The 18,066-nt window shown below is 32.8% G+C and overlaps 3 protein-coding genes across 4 annotated transcripts in view; 1 reads left to right on the top strand and 2 right to left on the bottom strand.

The window, feature by feature from the left end:
- Positions 1-18,066, top strand: part of LOC106140135 (solute carrier family 12 member 6) — a 292,621-nt gene that overhangs the window by 68,830 nt on the left and 205,725 nt on the right. The gene's annotated exons all lie outside the window — the stretch shown is intronic.
- LOC106129827 (monocarboxylate transporter 1) lies at positions 743-7,174 on the bottom strand. Its single transcript, XM_013328515.2, has 8 exons — positions 7,014-7,174; positions 6,318-6,444; positions 5,457-5,861; positions 5,255-5,378; positions 4,980-5,127; positions 4,304-4,448; positions 2,463-2,654; positions 743-935 (listed from the first exon to the last, which is right to left on the bottom strand). The coding sequence occupies exons 1-8, from the start codon at positions 7,110-7,112 to the stop codon at positions 820-822; spliced, it is 1,356 nt and encodes a 451-aa protein (XP_013183969.2). The 5' UTR covers positions 7,113-7,174; the 3' UTR covers positions 743-819.
- LOC106129826 (monocarboxylate transporter 9) lies at positions 9,123-17,946 on the bottom strand. Its single transcript, XM_013328514.2, has 8 exons — positions 17,800-17,946; positions 15,811-15,937; positions 14,153-14,575; positions 12,395-12,749; positions 11,914-12,061; positions 11,658-11,802; positions 10,940-11,131; positions 9,123-10,496 (listed from the first exon to the last, which is right to left on the bottom strand). The coding sequence occupies exons 1-8, from the start codon at positions 17,908-17,910 to the stop codon at positions 10,357-10,359; spliced, it is 1,641 nt and encodes a 546-aa protein (XP_013183968.2). The 5' UTR covers positions 17,911-17,946; the 3' UTR covers positions 9,123-10,356.

The following is an 18,066-nucleotide window of genomic DNA, read 5'->3' as shown; positions in this document are numbered from 1 at the left end:
AGTTATAGTTTAATAATTCTACTTGTTTAATCAATCATTTCAGCCGTAGGACGTCTACTGCTGAACATAGGTCTACCCCAATGACTTCCACCTCGCTCTGCTGGAGGCGACCTGCATCCAATCTTTCCCCGTGGACTTCACCAAATCATTGGTCCATCTCGCGGGGGTCCATCTTACGCTGCTCTTGTTTTATAAAAATACTTAAAAAAGTACCTGGTTTTCTTATTCGTATTTGATTGTTTAAATATTATTGCAAATATGACACTTAATATATAATAGGAAATTCACAACAGATCGAATCCCTTACAACCGCCCGACAAGTACTTGGCAAATAAATAATACAAATCTCTTGGAAACTTATAATTTATTCTTACATTTACATTATTATGCCATACAAATATATCTTCAAATTATCTTCTTCTTTACACACACAGGATTGAGTTCGTGCAATAAATTTTCTTTTATCAAGACATAATTCTTTACACATTAGTAATTTATTCTAACGACATTATATAAGATTTTTTTGGTTTAACATATAAAACATTGTTGTCTATGAGCTAAGAAGCAATACATCTTTATTTTTACATCCTTTTGTTTCAAAACCAGCATTTTAAGTAATATTAAAAAAATGTATTTTTTTTTCGATGTTTGTAACTATTTCAGGCCAAACAACTGAAGAGAAGAACAGAACTTGAATGAAACTTTACATAACTCATACATCTGAATAATAAGCGACATAGGCGACAATTTCCACTGAACCAAAACCGCCGGAGACAGCTAGTAATGCAATAAAAGGTTCAAATTACTCCATTGAAAGTTTCACCACTTTCGTCTAATACTAAACTCGATTGCCCAACAAAATAGGCAGGGCAAACAGCAAACTGCAAGGGCGTAAAACGCGGGAATGTAATCTTGGTATTCGTCCTTTAGCATACCTGGAAAAAAGACATACATACATACTCATACATAACTTACTTGCGGATAAGATCATAAACGGCCAATAGTCTTGAAAAGACTGAAAGGCCACGCTCAGCTGCATGGCATTGTGATTCAAATAGTGACAGGTTGCTAGTCCATCGTCTACGTGATGGATCCCAAGTCTATTAGCATTTTACGACACCAGATGATCCATGAGAAAGATATGGCGTAGGTAGTCCTATTCTCAAATGCCGGGCATTACACGGCAAAATAAAAACAAACAGTTTCATTTATGTATAGGTATGTGAAAACAGAAGATCTTAAACAGAAAAGAATGTGAGAAATCTAATAGGCTCTACTGTGAACTTATACGATTATAATAGTAATCCGATTCAAACAAGACCAATTGGTATAAGTAAATAGAATCTTTCCAAAATTCTAATTTCCATTCTAATTTCATTCTCATTTAATTAATTAGTATGCCAAATGTTTCAAATTTATTGCATTAAGAAAAAAAAGTTATTTTGCAAATTGGAAAACCAATCATAAGGTTTAGGTATAAACATAAACTTGGGAATTTTCTTTTAGGAGATGGACATCTATCATAATCTGAATTGTATTATTATGCCATTCAAAGAAACGTGACCTCCGATGTCTTCGACACTATTAGCTCTATCTATCCCGTGAGGTAGTAAAAAGTATAGGTAAATAACAGCCAACACGTTTATTCGATAAAATCGGATCACTTTGTCTCCCCGATCAAGACTAAGGATAATTTATCACAGTGTCTGCGCCGTTACATGTGAGTCCTTGATTAAATTGGTTCTACTGAAAAAAATCTATTAAACCTAGTAAGAAAATTTCAGGAAACTCATTTCTTTTTCCTACATTATATACTTAATATGACTTTATTTAACGATAACGATATTGTTTTTAAACTATAATATATACACGGTATGATTGAAATACATGACACAATTCTCGAATTTACTTTGGAGCTTATATATCAATCTCTGTTTATTTTGAAATTTATTAAGTGCAATTGATGTTGTAAACTTTTTACATTACGAAGATGGAACCCTAAAATAACGCAAGTTAAGCCTTTCTCGCAATGCAGTACTGCGAGTTTATTACGAGAATCTTTCAAAATTGAAATGTTAATTTGAAAGAACGTTCCTTTGGCACTGAGTTATGAAAATTTTACAGTTAGACTTGTGAATATTAATAGTTGAAAACTTCTCTCCGGCCCAAACGATCCTTGGATGCAGGCAGATGGAAGTTCCTGAGATTTTATTAGTCATGCGAAATCTGTTCAGATTTTTTATTAGTTTTGTTTGGCTTCTTACTTTACCAGAGGACTGGTAGCGAATTGAATTTTTGTGACAGAGATTTGAGATTTTTTATGTTAATAATTGCCTCTGCGCTGTTTCAGTCTTTGAATTTACTTATTGACTTGTAATAAGGCATTTAATCCGTCTTTTGTACTCAGCTTGTGCACTAAAATTTTTAATAAATAAAAATAAAGTCAAACGCTCCATTCTTACCAATGGCTGGCGCGAAGGCTACGTTGACCAAACCGACTGACAGCAACAGAAGGGCGTATGCTGCAGGGAAGTCCTTATGTGGGACATGGTTGGAGATGACTAGTGGACTTGCGACGTGGAGCCACGCACGGAGCACGCCCAGGATTCCAGTCACTATCGCTACCCAGACGAACTGTCGCACTTGGAGAATGGCTGAAATTAAAACGGATTCTTTCGTCATCATTGCCTTGCGATTATTGTAGACTCGTTTGCGTGATAAGGAAATGTTATGATGTGGAATTAGATAAAGAGATAAATATAGAAAAAGTCATTATTTGATGTTTTTTTTTTTCATTTACCGAGGCTCTCTAGACTTACAGCACGCAATGGGGCGTACAGTCAACCGCATATCAAGTTACCCGGCATAGAACTCTATAACCAGGTAAAGAGGCGAATTTGCAGTGTATATGGAAAGGATATACTGATGGCAGTACCTTGATCAAATCGGGGACGTCAAACTTTAACCGACGACTGAAAGAGAGTTATCAATTTTGATGAAGCGATATGGGCGCAAAAGTATGCAGGGATAGTAGGTGGAAAAATTTTGTCTCTGTCTACCTTCCGGGAAAGAGGCGTGATTGTATTTCCTTATATACCTACCTATTTTATTTAATCACATTGCGTTTGTTTTGTTGCCAGGTATGAGACAGATAACATTCTGATAATTTAACTTGGAAACGTGAGTGGCGAGATAGTAAGTATAAAGACGATATTTATGCATGTTTCATAATAATTATTTCTTTAATAATTTAATTAATGTATTTCTTTCTACATATTTTACATTTGTAAAACAAAAACAAAACAATATATTTCATGAAACAACATTACTTCTGATTTCAATTCTTCTTGAAATTAAAGAATGAAAGAATAAAGCAACAAAAAAATAAACTAATTTTTCCCAAGATTGATTTATACTCATAAGTAAATACTAATTATAACCTAAATTATTTTCAACAAATAAAGCATTCAAGACAACCAATCAAGTAAAATTTTTTTAAGTGTGTTTTTTGCAGAAAATTTTCCCCATTTCTTTGATTTGAACCTTCTGTTTCAAATAATTTTATAGTTAATTTGTGCGTATCTTATACATATATGAAGAGATGAGTTCATTTAATTAAGTTATCATTTCGGGAAATGATGCAAGTTCGCTACTTGTTATTTATCACGATAAAGAAAAGCCTTTCATATACAATGGCTTACTATCCTACATTTGACGTGAAATTTATCTCCGTGTTGCGACATATTTTATACAATATTAAAACTTATAACATTATTAATTTTTTTATTTTTATTGTTTTAATGAAATCAGATCCTCGATAACGTAAAATATTTTTATTCCAGTTCTCTGTTTTTCTGGTAGAAATAAACAAGTGCGGTTACCGGCACCAATAAAAAAAAGAATAGGACTACTCCATCTCTTTGCTATGGATGTCGTAACTATTTAAATCTCAATTCTAACAACATAACATATAATCACTTATATATCCCACCTCAATTCTATCGTTTTTTCAAGACCGTCGGTTATGTATACCCCGCAAGGGTTATAGACGTGAATATAAGTTTATATATAAATGAACAAAATTATCAAGTATCAGCTTTCGTCTTCTCTTATTTTAGTAAATCCTATGGAAATGATTCTTTTATCTGGGAAAAATGATAGCCTACACATCTCCTCTTCAACAATCTACTCGTATCATTGTGTGCGTGGAATTTCATGATGAGAAGAAGATAAGGTGTGCTAATGCCAAACAAACCAACATAGTTTCCATTTATATAATTATATCAATTGGTTAAAATCTTACCTATTCTACTGAGTAAAGTGAGACATGTTGTGACATAGAAAATCAATCGAACATTGATATGCGTGAAGCTGCTTACTGCGGCCAGCACGAAACGACCAGTGACGTCTGCGCCGGCGCATATTGATATACACATGGCAACCTCAGTCTGTAAACGTAAAAAAATATAATATCAGATAAATTTGTGTCAAAATTAACTATATTTGTATATTTGATGAAATATTCTTCAATATTTATATTATTGTGGATATTAAATTCAGTCATTAAGCTTCAATTATATCAGTATTTCCATTATGAAAACATATTATTCATCCTAAAAATTGAATCTGCCGTGTGGTTCCCGGCACCAATAGAAAAAGAATAGGACCACTCCATCTCTCTCCCATGGATGTCGTAAAAGGCGACTAAGGGGTAGGCATATAAACTTAGGATTCTTCTTTTAGGCGATGGGCTGGCAACCTATCACTATTTAAATCTCAATTCTAACTTAAAGCCAAATAGCTGAACGTGGCCTATCAGTCTTTACAAGACTGTTGGCTCTGTCTACCCCGCAAGGAATATAGACGTGATTATCTATAAAAATTGAAACTTTTTTTTTATTATAATTGTATTGTTATCTTGATATCATTAATTCAAAACAAATAAAGAAAAATATATTCAAATTATTTCAGATACTTGCCTTACTATAGCCGTATTGAAAAAGTAGCATTGGTTGTAAAACAAAGAAGGTCACATCGGAGAAGTTAACAAAACTCTGACCTATGCAAATGTTACAATAGACCGGATCCTTCAAGATTCTTAAATTTAAATAGTTTTGTACTATGAATCTGAAATCAAAATTTACAAACCATAAAAATATATTTATAAATGTTATTTTAAACACAATAAGTAATTAAATAAAATAAACAAGTATATTTTAAAACGTTAGTAATACGTTTGAAATTTTCAGCTTACCCAAGTTTACTGATAATACTTTTCGGTTCTTCCTTCTTATCATTTTCGCTTTCAACTTTCCTGTTACTTTCATTTTCATTCAACAAATCAACATTCTCGTCTCTTGTTTTCCCAGATTCAATATCTGCAAATTTTAATTAGATGCATTCCTACGTCTACTGGGCTGAAACAATTAAATGACGACAAATACATATTTTAATACTTGTTTTGTTTTCGGGCTTCTTTCCGATCTGAGTCCTCATTGCCAATACTCCAGGAAATGTGTGTAAAGTTATTCCACTTATGATAAGTAAAGTTCCTCGGAATCCGTATGAAGATAATATTATCTTTATCAGTTGAGGATACCACATCAAAATCACTCCTTGAATTGCTTTGCACATGCTCATTACTGTAGTTCTCTTTCTTACAAAGTAGAAATTGAGAGTTGAGTAACAAACGGGTACAATCATGCCAAAGCCAATGCCTTGAAGTGTGCCGAAAGTAAATGGCAGCTGTGCTGTGTTTGTTATAAAAATTGTGAAAAATGATCCTAAAGATAATAATATAGCTCCAATGAAACCTCCAATTTGTAATGATACTCTTTTGGAGATTATATTGAGAATAATTCCTGAAACAATTAATTTGTTGCATAATAATGCTTATTTTAATTCCAAAAGATGACAAACTAATGCTATTGCAATGCTTGAAGAACTAACCAACTTGATTTAGAATTAAAAGCGTTAATTGCTTTTGTTCTTATGTGTTGGTACATTATCATCATTAATTGTCTATAGAACATTATATATTCAATAATTAGTGCATTTTATTCCATTAATGTAATTGTTTTACCTTATCTCATAATAGTTTACTTTATTTTGGTTTCCGTTCGATACTTTGACCAAATAAATCAAATTTTGTGCATTTACACTTAATGTCATCATCAACTCATGTCAATGCATTTGATAAATCTAAAGTATGTTTAAAGCCTAGGTATTAAAGTATTTTTACCAGCCATTAATTATTAGTGTTATAAGTGTTTTGTTTTTAATACTAGATTCAAATAAAATTGATAGTGTTAACAAACCTCCTATAGCCAGCATTATAGCAAACACCCCATGAGCGGATGTCAAAGATTTGGCTGTAGAGTTTGTTGAGGTAATAAAGTCATTGTATATCAGGCCAAAGGAATTCACGTGGCCGATGCCAGCGATCTGTAAATACAACAAGATTCAAATCAATATAAAAATTTGCTGGACAGCTCTACCAAAACATTTGTAATTGAAAAAAATATATTCATCATACATACATCGTACAAACGTATAATCGCGTCTTTATCCCTTGCGAGGTAGAGAGCGCCAACAGTCTCGAAAAGACTGATAGGCAACGGTCAGCTGTTTGGATTATTGATAGAATTGAGATTCAAATAGTGACAGGTTGCGAGCTTATCGCATAAAAGAAGAATCCCAAATTTATTAGTCTATCCCTTGGTCGCCGTTTAAGACATCCATGGGAAACAGTGAGAATGGTCCTATTCTTTTCCTATTACCGGGAACTACACGTCACGCTGTATGTGCATCGTATAAATAAAATACAACAAGACATAAAGAAAATAATATATTGTAAGGGAAATATACACTTTCGTTCAGTAAATGATAATATGTAGAGATAGTTTAAAATAATAAAAACATTGTATCTAATCGTGGCAGATATCATCAATTTTCCACAAATAACCCCATCTTTTTCGCTAAAAATATCTTTGTCTATAAAAATAAATACTTACGAAGCATATGATGGTTCCAAAACAAACCACATATCCCCATCTATCGTTGTCAACATTGTGTTTAACACTATTGGTCACATTTTCTACATGTTTATCCATTTCCTGACAACACGTCTGATTTAAATTGTATGATTATTGTGACTGAGCCACTTCGTATGAGACAGCATGTGGCCGGATAAATGTAATATGGACTTTGATGGGGTTATCAGTAATTTCATCGAAAGAGTTCAAAATTTTGAATGAAAAATATGTACATTTCATTCTTGTATAATGTGTATTTTCTATGAATATCAATATTATATATTGTAATGAATTGAATTCATTGTGATATGTTCCAAGCAATGGCAGCTCTTCAAGCCAAACGTTACACAAAATTTGAAATGACTGATTTTCCCTTAAATCTCACATGAAGTAATTAGTTTTGTTAGAGGAGGTTTTCTTCTGATCAATGAAATATAATTAAATTTACAAATTGTACTGTACCTGCATAGCATTAACTATTTAGATCTCAATTAACTATATAGAGCGATCCTTAAGAGATTCTTCAGAGTAATGAGGACACAACCTTAAACAAGCCAGGTGATTGAAGTGTATCACTTTTTTATAAAATCTTTAGTCTAAAATATTTTAGATAGACAACCCTACAAATACCTACGTTTGTCTTTTATAGGTCTCGATAACAATTCTTTGTTCGTCGCTTGTGTCTCGATCTTTAAACTCGCCATATCAGTGTGTATTGTGGGATTAGTCAAACAGTCACCTGTTTGCTTAAGACATTGAACTAACTTGACCTAATTTAATCAATTGTGTATTCCGAAACGAAGTCTTATTAGATGTGGGTTTGATTTTGCGTTATGTTATGTGATGAAAGCAGAGAAATTTACGATTGATTTCATGAATTAGAGACTGCCAGCCATTTCATTATAATTAAGTAAAGTAAGGTATCCATGAATATGGTTTATGACATGATCACGTTAATAACATCTAGAATAAATAACTTTACATATTTGCGCACAGATTTATATGTCATAATGTTTGATCGATATTAATTTGCGTTATTATAAATAAAGGAAGCAGAAAAAATGCAACAAAGTACTTAGAAGACATATATAACTATATTTATGTATGTATTTACATACATAAATATGAAGTCGTGAAAGGCCACGTTTATGATGGAATTGAGATTAAAATAGTGTAAAGTAAAAAGACAAAGAAAATATATTTCCGATTGTCAAAAATTTCACAAATAGTTTTTGTATATAATATTCTTGCTACGACCTAATAAAAAGTTAGTTAATTGGAAATTTTATATTTTTACAATATTGGAGTTTCATATAGACACAGCGCCATCTTTATTCCGCGTAGCGTATTAATATCGATCAAACATTGTAACATATGATTGCGTGCGCAATTTAATAAATATGTAAAGTTATTTATCCTAGATGTCGTTAACATGATCATGTCGTAAAAATCTTTTATATTTGTAGTTTAATAGTTTTCCGGCAGATGTCTGACAAAGGGTTTGTTTTTTTTTAAAGAGTACTTGTTTTGGGTTGGCCCTATGGCTTCTTTTTTAAAAGAAAAGATGTTCAAAAACTTGGCAAACAGCAAGCCAAGAAAGGTTATTACATTAAACTGCTTCTCTCTCTGATCTTTCTTATGTTGGCGTGTTCCCAGTTGCTTCCTCTGCGATTAAGCTTCGAGTCCGCTTGCGTAATTATTCTTATTAAACTTCCTTGCTTGACTGATAGCAAAAAAGAAATAAAAGAAAAAAATACAGCTGCTTCTTGTCCTTTGCTAATTATAAAAGTCAATCAAGGAAAATGCTAATAAACTCGGATTTTTCTTTTAGGCGATGAGCGCTTGCAATCGTCACTATTGAAACACTGAATTTCATTAGAGCTGAAAGTGACATAAGATACTTATTAAGACTATTGTCTCTATCTAACTTATAAGGCATAAAAACGTGATATATGTATGTATGTGTAACCACATAAGGGCGACTGATCAAACTTGATCATGATTTATAGCTGCAGTACTTTCTACATATTTCTTGTCGATCGGTAGTAGATTTCTTAGGCTACTTCTACTTTGATTAGAAACAAAATGGCCATACTTACTTACAGAAATTTATTAACAAAATTATAACAAATACAATAACATCAGTCTTATTTTACAAAAATAACAAACACAGGATAAGCCAAGTATTAAACGTTCACGTTTTTCTACTAAAAAGTCCTGTCTGGAGTAATATCTTGCCATTCTATCTTAAATCTAAACACGATTTATACTCGTAAGTGTGGAAAATTAAGCATGAGTGTTGGAGAGAGTAAAAGAAAGTCTAAATTTTCCACATCTTTTCAATACAAATTCCGCCTGTATCAACTTATCAATAAATTTAACTAGCTTTCGCCAAGAGCTCCGCCCGTGTCAAAAATTACCCTGTGTCTTTCTTCTTAGTTCTACATTATATGTATACAAAATTTCATGAGGATCGGTTCAGTAGTTTTGATGTGAAAGACGGACAAACAAACACACTTTCATATTTAATATATTATTATAGATTATGGAGTAGTGTATCCTCTATTTTTAGTCCCGAATGGAATTTCAAGTCACAAAGTTGAAACTGAAAGGGGGGTTATCATCGTGTCATAACCTCGTAATCGTCTTTGTAGAAGTTTCAAATGCCGCCATCAAAGGATAATAGGGAGTAAGGATCAGTGAGGTGAACATACTTTACCACCTACTAGTTACTACAATAGAACCTTGTTTACTAGAGATACATTAAGTTTTAGATCACTTTATGAAAGAACTGTTGTGTTTGGTGAACCTTTGTGAACTAATGTTACCTACTGCTCGATAGTGGACTATGGATAATCGATGCTCTATCAATTGTTTAACAATTGAGGAACTATCGACTGTTCTGGCGATAGTATTGATAGCTGTCCCGGCAAACATTGTTTTGCCATACACATATTTTTAAAGTAATTTCTTGTTAAAAAAATGTTAATGGTGGACAATCCTTATCACTGAGGGTTGTGAAAAATGGGTGTTGGCCGATTCTGAGACCTACTCAATATACTCACAAAATTTCATGAGAATCGGTCAAGCCGTTTCGGAGGTACGGGAACGAACATTGTGACACGAGAATTTTATATATAAGATGTACCTCAAATCGAAGCAATACAATTAAATGAGTGAAATACTATCGTACGCTATTATGAACTCCTTCTGAGTAGATTTGTGTAATCTATCGATATAATTAAAAGTAAGTAGTTTACCACATGGCACAATGTTTGACTCAGCCTCGATTCAAATAACAATATTGACCATTCTATACTATTCACGTTTCTAGACTTTTCGCTGGGCGCTTCTTGTATCTGATAATGGCTTCAATGGTCCAGGGTATGACGCAGCAGAGGTTACATGCTGTGAGCATGTTGAATGCGATGGCGTAGCTTCCAGTGTAGTCTCGGATGAATCCTGGAATTTTTAACACAATCGTTTCTATTTTAACGTTCATAAATTATGTTTTTTATAAAGTGGGAATCTTGGCTCTAGAAGTAAAAAGTATTCATTATCATTGTCATTAAGAGGGAACAATAAAATTTTAAAACATAGTTCAATTACTTATACAAAAAATCCTACCAATAAAAAAGTGTGAGTAAAAAAGATTTACATACATAAGTATAGTCACGTCTATATCTCTCGCGGGGTAGACGAAGCGAACAGTCTTGAAAACTGAAAAACTACGTTCAGCTAGCTTTGTGATGGAATCGAGATTCAAACAGTGACAAGTTGATACAAGTGCCAGTCCAGTGCCTACAAGAGTACAGTCAGTCTTTTCGGGACTGTTTACACTGTCCACCCCGCAAGGGATATAGACCTGAAAATATGTATGTATGTATGTTGAATATATATCTTACCTATAGCTGGCCCAACAGTGAGACTCAACCCTCCAGCTAGCAGCATGTATAGGCCATACGCCGGGGGGTATCTTTCTATGGGGACATGCTCTGCCATTACAATTGGCTGAGCTATGTGTACCAGAGACCTTAAGGCTCCTAACACCGCTGTTAGTATAAGCAGTGGCTGATATGTAGTGTATTGGACGAAGGCTGAAAGCGAAAAAGCAATATGTCAATACATACATATACCTATTACAACAGTAAAAGTTGTGTCTGTAATTGAGTATATAAGAAATATTAAAAATAATTTATAACGGTGAAGAAACGAGAGAAAGCGAGAATTTATGAGATTTTACATCGCGGGCGTCCTCAAGTAAATTATATGAATGGATATGAAAATCTCTGTATGGCAGACTGTTAAGGTCTCACATTTAAGCATTTAAAAGCATTTTTAGATATTTTGCAGCGCGGTATTAATAATTTTGTCTGAAGTAAATTTGCCACATCGCGATCATACTCGTATTCATTCATAAACGTACGTAGACCATAGCTTTTTATTTCATTATAGTGTATCTTTAATTGTATTTTCAATTCTCGGCTTTCTTAGTTGAGCCGTATGAGTCGGACTTCATCGAAGCTTTTTTTACACCAAGTTAATTAACTTATAACTAATCATGACAGTGGTGAATTCCTAAGCGGGGTTGAATAAAAAAATAAATGGTTTTTAAATAATTACCAATTCTGAATATGGCGGCAAAAAGTGCTCCAGCAAAGAACATGTGCCGGCTGTTTATTCTGAAGAACTGACCAGCTATCCCGAGCAGAAGACGAGCTGTCATATCGGTTGCTCCTCCTAAAGCTATGATATTCGCTATTTCTGGCTGGAAAGAAAAAATAAAAAGGTAAAACATAGGCATCATAATGAAAGAAAAATAAAATGTGTTCTCAGGTTAAAAAAAACATATTGATGACATTTTATTTTCCTTACTCACCCGACTCAAATGATGTCTATCCAAGAACAGTGGCTCCAATGTGAAGAATGTCAAGTCAGCAAAGAACGTCAGCGCCATACCAAATATTATGTTATCATAAACCAAATCTTTCAACAACGTTAAGTCCAAATATTCCGTCACTGTTTGCCTGTAAATAAGAAAAAATGATAAAGTTTTTTTAAAATGAATATTATAAAATTAAAATGTAATGGAACTTTTTATTGCAAATATAACACCAAGACTTATGTATTAAACGATCTTTAATCTTAAGGCTCCGCGTAGCATCACCGACAAAAGTTAGTTCTTAAATTTAAGGCGAAGTAAGAATAAAAGTTACTTTTACATAATGCTTATCAGCTAAACATGGCCTTTGAATCTTGTGACTGGTGGCTCTAAAAGGCACTTGAAGAGCTCAGGACGTGATATATGTATGCATCAATGTATAAATTACTAGTTTTAAGAATAAAAAGTTTAAATTTACCATTTCCCTTCTTTATTTTTTATAATAGGCATCGGCTCTGCAGCGATGTTACCGAAATTTCCGAGGCTTGATACAGACGCGGCTTTGTATAAATTCTCCAGGTAGACGTTGTCATTGGAATTAAATCTACTATCAGTTTTCCCATCGGCAGGGATCAAAACTACGGGAATGCTCAATCTCCTAGAGTCTAACTTCGGAACGACAAGCAACTCTGAACCCTTCCTCGCACCGTTCATATTGGAATATAAATTCTCAACAGATCTAGCGTTGTCGGTTTTATTGATAGTCAGACCTCCATTTTTAGCGAAATCGAATTGTCCTTTCTCTTCGTCGACTGCTGGTGTGGGTGGTATTACTGGAAATAAATGACAATTATTATGTACAATTAGATGGGATGATACTTAGGTACAACACCTATTTCGTTCGTTATTTACTCAAAATTATTCTGTAATTGATAATTTTGAATAAAAAGTCAAGCAACTAGTTAGATGATATCTTCTCAAAAATCTTTATATTAATACCAACGCCACAGATCTATCCCATAATAGAATTAAAAAGTAGTGTTTAAAATGTGGTTCCCGTCACCAATAAAAAAAATAGGACTGCTCTTGCCCATGGATGTTGTGAAAGGTGACTGAGGGATATGCTTATATACTTGGGATTCTTATTTTAGGCGTTGGGCTAGCAACCTATCACTAATTAAATCTCAATTTTATCATGATGACAATCAGCTGAACGTGGTCTATGAGTCTTTCAAGACTGTTGGCTCTGTCTGCCTAGCAAGGGATATAGACGTGATTATACGTATATATGTATGTATTGTTTTAAAGTTAATAAATAAGGAAATTGTCCTTGTTGTCACGTTTTTTTACGTTTTACGTACGTTGTACGTTTTACCGAAATTTACATCATTAGCAACAATATCACAGTAGGTAAGGATGTGTTGGTTTAGATTTTTATACTCGTAGTCTCTGTTATCAAACTCCTCACAACAACAATCAGAGTAAGAAGTAAATCAAACAATAGATCAAGATTTTCCCAAAGACTTATATTGTGTCTGGGGAAACCCGCACTAAATTTGATATGATTTGATTCGATGCACAATATTTACACATTAAATACTGTAATATTCCGCAAAACAAGCAAACTGTGTTTGTTTATGGCTCCGCGTTTAATTACAATTTATTTAACTCTATAGACTTTGTGTCTTGTGTGATCTTATCTGAAAATTTGGCAGAGTTGTCAAAAATTAGTCGGAGGCCTAAGTAATTTTTTAATGTTTGAGAGGTGTTCTAGTTTTAAGTAGTTTTTCTTGTTTGATTGCTTGTCGAGTTGGTGTCAAATCATGTCAATCATCATCTTTCCTTCATGTCCTAGAGTCGGACAATACCAAATATAAATAAATAAGTATATGTATACACAATTTACACAAATTGTGTTAGCCTCGAAGTAAGTTTGAGAATTCTGTTACGAGATATACTGAACAATCCAATATTTTTTTATGCACGTTAATAATTTTTTTTAATCTTAAATAAACATCCAAGCATTTAACCGGGGATCGAAACCGAAATCTTTTGGTTCGTAAGCCAAAATCCGACGTTACGTCAAACAACCCTCGCAAATAAAAAAAAAAATTAAACAACTATTCCACAAACATCGACGAGATTTTTGATCCCCATTTCAATATTTGAAATGGGGATCAAAAATCTCCCAGAAATCTCACCTATAAAAATTATAAATATTACATGATATACTTACATACAATTTTTTCACAAGATTTCGGCTGCTTCACCATATGCCATTTCACAGGGTGCATCACCAAAGCACCAAATATGCTGTGAGCTGATATAGCGCATAGAATTGCTAATGTGCCCCTAAATCCAAACTCGCTTATGGTAAACTTAATAAACAGTGGGTAAATCATTGTGATCAGTCCAATTGAAGCCTTGCACAGACTGAGATAGAGCACTTTTTTCTTTGTAAAGTAGCTGTTGAAGCTCGTGTAGGACACTGGTATCAAAAGGCCCATCCCCAAGCCTTGTAGAAAACCATTAGTTATGATTAGTTGGGTCGTTGACGCTACGAATATGGCTAGAAATGATGCCGTTGTATATATGAAGGCCCCTATAAGTCCGACCTGCCGCAGTGTTAACTTTTTAAGGGCAATATTTGCTGAGAATCCTGAAACAAAGATGACATTTTATAGCACCAATCACCAAATGGATGAGAATATCTACTTACAAAGTAGTAGGTAATCTAGATTCGTGCACTTAGTAGCAAAGACGTCGTATCATGATATTTTATTTTATGTGACATATAATAGACGCTGTAAATTCATATTAAAGAGTTATAACAGTTTATGAGATTTACTTTAAAATTTGAAACCTTTAGTCTCTCTTTTATAATTAGTATTATTCAGATTTCTTTGGAGTTCGCTAAAGACCATACTTGTCATACCAGCACTTAGAGACAAAGAAAATAATATGACTTCTATTTCTTATAAAAACAATATTGTATAACTTTATTGCCTATTCATAAATTTTACTTTATTCTTGCCGCTGAATGTAGATATATTAAAAACTCAAAATTATAGAAGTCTAAGCAAGTTTGTTCTGGTTGTTTTTATTGATTCGATAACTTTCGAACCTGATAAGAATAAACATAAATAACTCCGACCTTCCGGCAACGATTTCACGAAATGTATCAAATGTAAACAAATCAGTAATTTGCATAATGGCACCAATAAACACTAGTAAATATTTGTTGGTATCGCCAAAATAGTGGAATATTTCGAATGACCTAGAATACGATGGTTACAAGGTTTAATTTTATTGCATAACCACAAAATTGGTGCAATCATGATCAGTTTAATTAGATTCGTTTTTGGGATATTCTTCTCCAAACTCTTTTAAAAACATATTGTCAGTAATTAATGAGGTAAGCTATTATGGTGAAAGTATGTAAATAAATGAGTAATATTTTCCACTATTAAAAATAACCACTTAGCCTTATTTTGTTGATAAAATATGTATTACTTTAGTTATACCATTAGCACAATTCATATTAAACCAATAGAGAGAAATTTACCAGACTGAATAATGTAAAACTATAACTATGAATGGAAAAAGCTAGGCTGAACTAATAATTCTTATTTTTTATTTATACATTATCGATATAGAGAGTAGTCGAGGTCGTTATCGTCATGTAGTCGTGGAAATGTAAGGTAAACACTTCACACGTTGCTTCGCCATTAGACCAATATACCTTGATCAAATCGGGGACATACTAGTCAAGACCTCTAAAACAAAGACCGAATGAAGCAAAAGATGTGTGGAGAAAAAGATGTAGTGTCCGCCTACTTCGTTCTCAAAAAGAGGCATGTTTATAACTATGTTTGTGTACATAAAGAAACTTACCCGCAATGGCAAGAGTAACCTGGAAGACCCCATAGACCACTGTCACAGCGCCGGTCCCAGCACCCAGGTCGTCCAAAAACTCGTTGTAAATGAACCCAAACACCGGCTGGTGAGCAGTCCCGGCAATCTGAAACAGTGATTAATAAAATTAACTTTTGTGTAAAGTGTGTACCGAAGAAAAATAGCGTGAAACAACTACAACTTATACCTTATACTTAGACTAATTTTTTCGTGAGTGAAAGACGTGGGAAAAGCTAGTTAAATTATACTTTAGCTTTAGTGGTCCAGTAGTCAAAAGTGTCCTACAATAAAACCTAGTAATTACCGGATATTCTGAGTTCCATATGATATGATTATAGTCTAGAACAGATAAACCTGCCACCTTCTATAGACCGAAGCTATAACGGGGTCAAGTTTATCTGCGGCGTTCAGTTTTAATTCTAACTGACACTCTTACGACGAGGGAGTACATCACTAGAAAACTACAACTTTTGGACAACTGAATATAGAACTTATCTAAACTGGATAAGGTTTTTCAGGTAACACACAGAGATCAGATGAAAGTGTTTCGTATGAATATCTAACTTTCCTACTCCTAGATTTTGAGGGATTCTGAAGGAGGTTGCAACTGGGATAAAGGGAGCTTGATGAAGTTAAGAATACTGAAGTCTGCACGTCTTTAAGAGATGAGCATATTTGTTCTGTGCATGCCTTCATTGATAACCTATATAAAAGAAAGTAATAAAGTCATGGACTTTGCATGCTTCGATCGTTAAATTTAGTTAAAACCAGTTTTATCAAACTGACCCAGAAGATTCTTTATTATTCGTATGCTGTTATTACTGTAAATGAGTATAAAGAGTCTTGAAATATCTTTCATACCATAGCATATTCCAAAAAGCAAATTAGCTCTTGCTGCAGAACCTTAAGGTTTACCGAAAACCAGCAACAATGTTATTAAAAATAATAAAAAAAAAATAGAAAAAAGGGAAATTTCTATTAATCACAAAAATATATTATAGTATATTCATATAATTTATGAAACTTTACAGGTGCTTGAGACTATGAATTTAAATCTAGAAGTATTCTCGGTATTTATATTAGAGTGGCTCTAATTATTAACCAACGTCTATTTTAAAATAATTTCTTATTTTATTTTCTTGACTTAAGTTATCTTATTTTAAAACCGCTTAAATAGGTTTGTTTTAATTATTTTATTTAAAAATATAAAAATTGAACAAAAATGCGTGTCACAAAAATATTGTTGCGAATAGATATGTGTTCATCTTAGTAACTTACTAAATTAATAAAATTAATATTATTTTCTTGTAAATAAATCAATTATTTTTGAGTAAAATGTGTTGTATTAATGGCAGATTTTACTATAGACAGCATTTAAATATTTCACTCACAATTAACATAACGCGTTCAAGTTCAACGTTCTTGTTGCGTAAGTTAAATTGTTGAGGCAATGCGATACATAATAATCACTAAAAGGGAAAGCATTCATACATATTCATATGTTAAGTTTTATTTGTCGATGAGATACATAACGAACTAAATTTGTTCCAGAATTTTCTTAGCTATTTACCTCTACATATTGATATTTTTTAAAATTGAGGGTCATTCACTCTTAAAAGTATAAAATTTAATATTACTTAAAATTTAATATCATTACTACTAATAAAGTAAAAAATAATATTTGCTTATTATTATTTATTTGCCTAAAAAACTTATGTTTATTGGACATTTGAATTTATAACAGTACAATTAAAATTTAATAATTACAAGTTAATTGCAAGACGATAATTTTAATTTGTAAGTGACAATCATAAAACAAAATGATATAATTTGTTTTAAATCATAAAATTTATTCGTTAATTATTCATAAAAGCGTTATTATTTCATTATCACATATAACAAAAAAATTAATATATAAAAAAAAAAATCATTATTTTATAAAATATTTTAATTAAAAATGTAACTTACAAATATAACAGATAACCCGATGCACACCATGTATCCCCAGCCGCCCTCGGGAGGCACCAGCTCGTACTGCTCTTCATCCCCCTTACACAACCCTTGCACCTTCACACCCATTTTCGTACAAAATTTCACTAACACTTTATCAATGAACTTAAGTCTTTTATACTCTCGGTTGGTGGTCTCAGTAGGTTTTCTTATCTCGCATAGTTTGTTCTACTGTTTATTGAAAGGATAACATTTACAACCTTAATTGAGGATATATTGTGTACA

Source organism: Amyelois transitella, chromosome 3 (assembly GCF_032362555.1).
Source record: "Amyelois transitella isolate CPQ chromosome 3, ilAmyTran1.1, whole genome shotgun sequence".
Taxonomy (NCBI): Eukaryota; Metazoa; Arthropoda; class Insecta; order Lepidoptera; family Pyralidae; genus Amyelois; species Amyelois transitella.
This window is presented reverse-complemented; position numbering and strand designations above follow the sequence as displayed.